Genomic DNA, 8,681 nt, shown 5'->3' with positions numbered 1-8,681 from the left:
GCACGCTCCTGCCCCGGGCTCTGCCCCCCTGCCCTGCCCCGCAGGACAGGAATGTGAGGTGAGCCGCCAGGGGCAGACGCAACCCCCCCTTGCCCTCCGCCCCTCACCCCTTGACGTGCTGCAACCTGGCTCCAGAGGAGGAGGAGGTTCCTCCTCTCCAGGAGAGGAGGAGAGGAGGAGGAGGAGGAGGAGGTACCTCCTCTCCAGAACCACAGCAGCTCTTTCCCTGGAGCAGACAGGACCAGGCTCCAGCAGCCCCGGCCCCAGCCGGCGTGTGTGGCCTTGTGAGAGGGGTACCGGGGGGAGCAGAGCTGGGGGGGGGGGGAGGGAGGGAATTGGGGCCCGAGAGTCTAGCCGTGAGACTAGCACAGTGAGAGACTCAGACACTGGGGCTGAGAAACCAGGGAACTGATGGACGAGGCCACTTAAAAAAAAACTAAACAGCTTCGACCTGCAGAGGCTGACGAATAATGTTAGGAATCCTGAGACTGAAACCAGCTCAGGCGATCTCTGCCTGGCCACACCGCTAATGATGCATCGACGGATTCAGCTCCAAGAAAAGCTTGATTAATGAGCACACTGCAGGTCTCTATGAAAAAAGAAGGTGATGCGGACATTAGCACTGTAAAGCCACAACAGCCTTGCACTAGGGACAACAGCCTCCAAGTGCTGAACGCTCTGTGAATGTTTGAAAATACTGGGTGAGATAGGTCTGGCTCGACGAGCCTGGTAAATGGGCAGCCTCCTGGTTGGTTGGTTGGTTTTGTTATGATGGTGATTAGGTGCAGCAGTGCGGGATTGGCTTGTCGTCGTTACCCGTCCTGAACTTCAATTAACAACTTCATTTAACTACACAAGTGACCTGTTTTTTTTGGTGAAACTGTTAAAGGACACATGACCCACAGCAGGTGCCAAACAGTCTGGTAACACCTTTTATAGCTGATGGAAAGGGAAGGCTGATAAAAGCCAGGCACTTCAATGGAAGATGATTTTTTGGGGGCCAGCAGACCCACAGAGCGCTTGAACACGAGTCTGACAGCAGCCGCAGTCACTCACCTGTGACTGGAAGCTCCTAGGCGTGTCCTGAGAAATCGCTAAAAGCAGAAACAGAGAAGCGCCGTCCAAGGGAGGCTGGACCGGTCCTCTAATGAACTGCACTGACAGCGGAGGGAACGCTGTGCAGACGAAAGAGAATAGACGGCGTTCAGCCAGGAATCTGGAAGGGGAGTCTGCAACACAGACTGTCGCTCCCTGACATTTAGACTGGGTTGACCACAGTGTGGGCCAAGAGCTGGCTAGAAGCTGTCGTGCCCCACAGCATTCTTGTCCTGAGGGGGCTTCTGATGCAGGACAAGGCTGTGGGCTTAGGCCATGCCTTTCGAACACAGTTCTCCGGGGTGTGTGGATGAGTGGCTGTGCACACCCCTATGTGTATATTCATGTCTGTTCACACCCCTATGTGTATATACAAGTGTGTATGTTCGTGTCTGCGCACACCCCCTCTGTGTATATTCATGCCTGTGCACACCAGTGTACTGTATATGCATGTTTGTGCATACTGCTGTGCGCATTCACGTCTGTGCGTATTCGACCCTGTACATACCAGAGTATGTGTGTGTCTGTGCAAACAGCTTTCAAAAACACCAGCCCATGAGGGAGCAGTTAAGGCTTTAAAATGTAGACTTTGCCAAGAGTCATTGCTCCAAGTGCAGATAAATCTTCTGTTTGCTGGACAATGTTTTGATGTTAAATACGCTCTGGTTTAGTTTCGAAGAGTGAATGAACACTTTGAAAAGTACAATAGTCATATGCTTTTAACCAGGGCTCACCAGGCATGCAGTATTGTATATACATTCCTTTGAAAGTCAGGCCTGGCATATTTCAGCAAGGTGTTTGTTCAGGTGTCAAGTTACAGTGCTCTGCCTCACCTTGTACCTTCACACCGCCAGAAGAGATTAACTGTAAAGAAGTCACAGGGAGTCTAAGTTAACAGAGAGCAGAAAACAGTCACACAAATCAAACCATCTGTCTGCAAACGGAAGCAGACAGCAGTTATATAAATTGATTGCAATCCTGTACCTTCTGCAAGAACATTCATCATTAGTGATAAAAGCCAGGAGCTCAAATGGAAGATGAAACTTTAATAACAATGCGATAATTAGTGAACTTGAAATCTAATGAGCTGTACAGCAGTACCAGTAGTGTGTATCGGTAATTATCAATTACAATGATATTATTAATAATGAATCTGTTTGCACATTCCGGAACCGTAGAAGACCACTTAGATTCAGATCCAGAGGAATCATGGGATTGCGCGAAGGCGACATTGTCCTTTTCCTCTTTTTACTTTGCAAGCCTGGCTCCTGTTGAACGTTCCTGTGCCGTGTGGGAGTGGCTGGGGATGCACACCTGCACTTCCCCTTTCCAGCCAGGATGAGCTTCAGAAAATGCAGGTTTTTGTTGCCGTGTCTGGGAAAGACAGTGCTCTGAATTCCAACAGTCGCCCTCCCCCAGCTGCAAGGCCGCTGGAGACATCTCTTATTGGATAAAAACGTGGACAGCTTCCTCCTCAAAGCAGCTTTCAGCTCGTTTCACAGCCCGGATGTTCAGAACGAGAGCCGGCAGGCATCACTGACCACGATGAGCAAACTGCACTTTTGCTCTCAGCATGATCTCCCCACTCCCACCACACACACACACCACACACAGAAACACCAAGCGCAGGCCGTTCCCCTTTTCAAACATCTCAGTCTTTTTTATTTAAAATCAAAAACTTGTTTTTTTAAAGTGTTTTTTTTTATTAAAGTGTAACAAAACAAATGGCACCAGACACAGAAAACGTTAATCGGTGAAGTTCATGGGTTAGCTGGCGACGCCACCTGGATGCCCACCTGTAGCGCAAGTGCCCCCTCCTCCGCGCTGTTGCCGTGGCACCCAGCTCTCCTCGTGCACCCCCCCCCCCCTCTCTCTCTCCTCTGCGCCCCCCCTCCCCTGGTTTTCCCACCGAGTGCATCACAAAGCAATAGTTTACACAGCTGCAATCCTGCATGGCTCTGAACTGACCCTCCTGCCTTCCCTTAAAAAAAACCCTCCCCCTCCCTGTATTATCGCTCCCCCCCCCAGGCCCAGTCCCACTATCCCGTCTCCGAGTGCCATGAAGGTGATCTTGATCTGGTGGAATGGAGAAGCAAGGCGACAGGCAGGCCTCGAGCGACCGGAGCAGAGAGACGTCTCACTTGGAGCCCTCCGCGCAGCACTGTTTCTTCTCCTGCTCGATGTCTGCAGACGAGAACAGGCAGACGCGCGGCGTCAGTAACACGGTCCCCGGACAGCAGGCCGCGCGGTGTGCCCCTCTCCCCCGCCCCGGAGGAAAGTTGACAGAGACTGAAGGGTTCAGGGCGCTGCCCTCTTTGTGGGTAATGAAAGCTGGGGCACCCCTCATCGACTTTGAGCGTGCCAGAATCTGCTCCAGAGGTGGTCTGCACAGCTGCGAGAGGCCGCTGGCCACTCAGAGCTCTCACACGGGTAGCTACACTATTCGAGCCGGCTTAACCTTTCCCCCCCTTTTCACAGAGGGGGTGCAGGGCAGACAGCTGGGTTGACAGGGGGTTGTCAGGCCAGGTGCCATTTCAGACCTGACTGCCCGCCTGTGTGCCTGGGCACCTCATCATACCACTGAGACGCCAACTGGAAATGGACAGCAACTCAGCTGACTGAGGAAGTGGGCTTGCTGGCTGCAAGGTGCCATTTGCAGCTACCACAGCGTTACAGCGTCTTCACCCGGGGACCGATCAGGCTGCTGGTGTTAAGTACTCAGAGATTCGTTTTGCAGGTGAACAACCAAAGATGATCCGGCTCTGGAATGCAACAGGATGTGGAGGGATGAGAGACAGTAACCCAGGACTCGGACACCACAGGCTTCCACGCTCTTCGGAGCAGGGAATAAAGAATCAGGTCTGTGTGCCTGGCTGGCAGTGAGGCTGCCCTGCCCTGGCAGAGGCTGGGTGAAGGAGAGCAAAGCTGTTCAGCCAAATTCCTGGAGTCTGAGCTCAAGCCTGGTTAACATCAAAGCAAAACTGCCTACACTAGAGGCCACGACCCCCTTCTCTGGCGTTTTTTTGTCTAAAAAGCAGTCAAGACATTCTCTGTGATCTCTGGCATGTTTGAATGTAGAACATATAACACATGCATGAGAGATCACTTCTGGCTGTCCAGTAGCCTCCATCTGGGTGTCCCCTATCGTCTCAGTCCTCCCTCAGTCCTGGGGAAAGTCCTCCGCGTGCCTTCAGGAGGGGCAGGGAAAGGCTCCCAAGCCCACCTGAGCCTGTGTAAGCCTCGTGCAAGAACGGATTGCTCTGCACTGCATTTCTGCCCTGTCGAGCAAGAACTGAGAGTTGCCCAAGCTTCTACAGCCACGTGCGTAAAAAAAGGACGATGAATGTAATGCTACAGTGTTGCGCCATCCGATACAGCTGAGACTCAGCTGCAGCCTGTCACTGCAACCAGCTCCCTAACGACTCCACTCACTATCAGTGGCATCGGGGCTGCAGGTCAGGAGCTGGTTACACTCCGGTGCTGCAGCAGGGGGCTGGGGGGGGGGGGGGTGTGTGGGCTGTCTTGTCCTGTGGGAACACAGGGGCGAATCTGCAACTCCCAGGATTCAGGAAGTCGGTCTGCTCTTCGGTTTCCCTGTAAGTGCAACGTCTGCAAAGTCCCGTAGGCTAATTTTCTTTTTCCCTTCAACAATTCCACACACGCAGAGACACCCTCAGAGGCCCTGCCTGGTGCCAGGTGTTGCTCAACATGGCTGATTGCACCTTTCAGCTGTTCTTTTAAAAAAAGGCTGAACCTGAGACTAAGCCGAGCTTGTCAGGGGCCGCCCGGGCGTGTGAGAGGCATCAGGGCCCGGGGCCCGTTGTGACTGGCCGCTCAGGGTCTCACCTTCCTTGGTGGGCAACGTGTTCTTCTCCGCGGTGTTGGTCTTCTTCAGACACTTCTTGTCGAAGGTCTTCACTTCCTCTTTCACGGGGTTCTTGTCACTCATCTTAGCGGGGTTTTCTGCTCGTCACCGGGAGAGAGAGAGAGCGTGCGAGAGAGAGAGAGGGGAACAAAGCTGTCAAAAAACCTGCCGCTGAAATACAGAATGTGCTCTGGTGTGAAGAAAACGATTCATGACAGCGAAATGCAGACAGCTGTTACGCAACGAGGAAGAATTGAACAGCAGCGGTAGAACGGCCTGTTTTCTCCCACTTTGCAGGCCTCATCTCCACAATACGAGTGTTACAGTCGGGTGCAAGTGAGCAGAATTCCATACGATGCAAATACGGACCTTTAGAAATGTGCGCCCGCAGCTCGGACTTCTGCCGGCCCGAGGAACTCCACAGGCCTCTGCGATCGGAGTGGCTCTACGTACAGAACCGGCAGCGCGAGCCGTGGCGGGCCGGGCTGGGACGCCTGCTCCGAGACAAGACCGCGGGCCCCGCCGGCGCTTCAAGCTGAGCTTCATTGGGCTTCGATGGGATTGAGGGGAGAGCGGCCCGCGGCACCGCAGCCCGGACACCCCCTCGCGCTCGAAAGCTCGCTCCAGCCACACAGCACAGCGCCGACACCCCGATCCCCGACCCTTTCGGGGGAACGTTGAGCAGCAGCTGTCACGCCCTCTGCCTACCACATTCTCACACGGAAACACACCCGCGCTAATTACTCCCCCAGCCCCGAACACTTCTGCCAAACGACACCGCTCCTGCACATCAGCCGACCACGACGCCCCATCAATCAACGCACCCTCTTCCTCGCACAATACTTAAGCCCTCCAGAACCCTCTGCTCTTCGCCTGCCATTGGTCGTTCTTCGGAGCTCCTACTCGCTCTTCGTTACGAACCTCTGATCTTTCCTGCGACCACGTCTACTGTCTTGCCCCTTCGGACTGGAAGCCTTCTCGTTGACTTTCACCTTTTGGATCACGGAACTGCCTCCTGTTCTGGACTGGAACCCTACTCGCCTGCCTTTTGTCACTAACCTCGGACCTCGCCTCTCGCCTAGCCCTCCTAAGGTACCGCATAGGGTTCATCTTCCCGTTTGCTCAGTGGGTCATTCGGGACAGCAGCTGACCAGTGCAGAAAACGGCGGGTTTGCCGGGCGTGAAAACTTTTTAAGCTTCGGAGTCGCCCTGCTGCGGTTGGAACACTGACCACAGCAGGGCCCACGCCCAGACCAAGAACCCCACAGGGAACACGCGCTCTGCCCCACAACTCTCTCTGGGGGGCAGGGCCAGTGACTGACAGCGAGCAGAGCAGACTGGGAGATCTCTCTCTCTCTCTCTCTCTCTCTGCCCTGAGCAAGCCAGCCAGACTGAGCCGGTGGCCGTCTCTGGAGCTCACATCGCTCACCAGTCTCTGCGCCACCAGTGGAGCTGATCACAGGCTGCAGACGCAGCAGCTACCTAGACTACAGGTGGTGTAAGAGCAGGAGCTGTGCCAGACAACTCTAGTTACAAGTAGTTTCACCGCCCGGCCAGACGACGTCTCCAGTGTATAATTTAAATACGATTTGACCTTCTGGAAACTTTAAATACAGATAAAGGCTTTGCCTTCACCTACAGCTCTCTCAGATTAGAAGGAGGCGTTTCTGTCTGAGATCAAGAGGTACCAGAAACGCAGAAAGGGTGTGTTGATTGCTAGACAGATATTTTTTTAACGTCTGTACACGTGCACCGACAAGATTAATATCAATCCCTCGTTATTAACTGCTGCGCCTCCCTTCCTACCGGGGGCCAAAAGGAAATAGTACAATCTTATTGTTCCTTGAAAAAAAAAACGGTTTTCATCATGCAATCTCGGCGTTGCTTCACGAAATCCTTACACAACCAGTGGGACGCGTTCCAAGAAAGACAGAAATATGCGCACCAGAAGGACTGGCGCTCGAAGGGTTCGGGTTGGGCGCAACTGGGCTTGGCCGAGGTTAACTCCGAGCCCGACACCCCCCCCCCAGCCCTTCCCAAATTCCTCCCCGACACGGAAGCACAGACTGCACCCCAAGAGCTGCGGCCGCCCCGCGGGGCAGGTGTTGGGGACACATCGGCGCACCGCGCGGTTTTAAAACAGATGGCGACGCGCGCGTGGGTTGGTTTGCAGAAGGAAAGGGAGAATTTTTTTTTTGGGGGGGGGGGTGGGGAGATCTTTGAAATTGAACATTGTTGCACTGCGTCAGATAAGGGGGGGGGGGGTGGAAAAGGCGGGAGCCGCAACTTGTGATCTAGGCACGAAGACTTCGCAGCAGATCACGCCAGACCCCTGCGTGCGCGAACACGAGTGGGAGAGTTTGAAACACTCCGCACACTGCGGCTCCTGCGCCGCGCTGGGGGACGTCACAGCTGCCGGAGAGAAGATAGCCTCGACTTTCCTCGCATTCACGAAAAAAATAAAAAATAAACCCAATACAGTTCAGATGCCTCTCTCTCCCCCCGGAAAGGCACCGTCCCACCTCGATTAATTTTAATACTGAAAATGTAAAACAAATAACGATGAAGCACAGCTTGCAGTGCAAAATAAAAACCCATAAATTGCTTAAATAAACGTTACCCAGAGCATGACATCAAACCCTTGAATCTGACATAACACCGGGCAGAAACAACCACACAGAATCGCCTAGGTTAAATGACTACTTTACTGACTTTTTCCGTTTTTTAATCAAAATGTAAGACCTACCTGAGACCACAAGGACCAACTGATTCCTTCTTGAAAGGTGTTTCTCTGCTGGCTGGAGAGAAGCAGGAGCTTTAAATAGGACAGCACGCCCCACACCACCTTAACACAGGCCCCTCCCCTCCTCGCCTATTGGCCAAGAGGAGCCCCGTCCTTGCATACGATTGGCTTCTTCCGCGGTCCTTCAAAAGTCAAAACATTTCATAAGGCGTAGGGTTTTCGTGTAATAAAAAAAAAACAGCTTTAGCTTCGGCTAAAACAGTTCTCTCTTTTAACAAACAAAACAAAACGGTGCTTTTCCGTAGAGGGGCACGATTTTATCTGAGCTACGCATGTTCACTTTGGCGTGGTCTGTGCTGTTCCGCGTCAAGTTGGCTTACTGTACATACGAGGAGACAGGAGATTAAAAATGCGACAACAGCGACCTCTGGTGGCCGTTCCCGGGAGCTGGCGCCGCAATTGTGAAAAGTTCTATCGGGATACACGCATCACTTTCCACTGTCCTCTGTCTTCCATTCAAACCTATTACAGGCTATAGTAATTCGGCTGGGCTATTTTACTGGGGTTCACACCCGATGATGGAGATGTGTATTCCTGTTTCTCAGTCAGAAGCTAAAACGAAATCGAACACGCACACAAAGAGAGACAAAAAAACTGATCGAATTCATGACGCGGCTGGATCACACAGGACTCCTAGAACTGTGCGAGTTTTCAGTTTTTCGGCCACGGCGGGGTATCTCGACCCAACGGAATACGTAGTTCAGGTGGGCAGCTGCGTCAGCATGCGTAGGCTGCACAGCAACAAGTAATAGGTTGATTCCATGCTGAAAAGAGAAGAAAGAAAACACAACGTTTCGGCCGTGGAGCCTTCTTCAGGCGTGAGAAAGACAGGGCGGTAAGCAAAGGTCATGTCGAGTGGAATAGGGCCCTTGGCGTCAGGATTCTCGGTTTGTGAAGCACGGAACGGCGACGCAGATA

The 8,681-nt window shown here is 53.0% G+C and overlaps 1 protein-coding gene across 1 annotated transcript; it reads right to left on the bottom strand.

Moving 5' to 3' along the window:
* Window positions 1-2,777: 2,777 nt before the first annotated feature.
* tmsb1 (thymosin beta 1) lies at window positions 2,778-7,792 on the bottom strand. Its single transcript, XM_088924782.1, has 3 exons — window positions 7,707-7,792; window positions 4,942-5,058; window positions 2,778-3,279 (listed from the first exon to the last, which is right to left on the bottom strand). The coding sequence occupies exons 2-3, from the start codon at window positions 5,042-5,044 to the stop codon at window positions 3,233-3,235; spliced, it is 150 nt and encodes a 49-aa protein (XP_088780908.1). The 5' UTR covers window positions 5,045-5,058; window positions 7,707-7,792; the 3' UTR covers window positions 2,778-3,232.
* Window positions 7,793-8,681: the final 889 nt, after the last annotated feature.

Source organism: Atractosteus spatula, chromosome 9 (genome assembly GCF_055471065.1).
Source record: "Atractosteus spatula isolate fAtrSpa1 chromosome 9, fAtrSpa1.hap1, whole genome shotgun sequence".
Taxonomy (NCBI): Eukaryota; Metazoa; Chordata; class Actinopteri; order Semionotiformes; family Lepisosteidae; genus Atractosteus; species Atractosteus spatula.
Note: the sequence above shows the minus strand (reverse complement) of the source record. Positions and strands in the feature narration are given on the sequence as shown.

Excerpts from the sequence above, each read along its gene's own strand:
- tmsb1 (XM_088924782.1), bottom strand. The coding sequence starts at position 5,044 with ATGAGTGACAAGAACCCCGTGAAAGAGGAAGTGAAGACCTTCGACAAG. Across the intron at positions 3,280-4,941 it reads CACGTTGCCCACCAAGGAAG|ACATCGAGCAGGAGAAGAAA; the intron begins GTGAGACCCTGA and ends TCTCGTCTGCAG.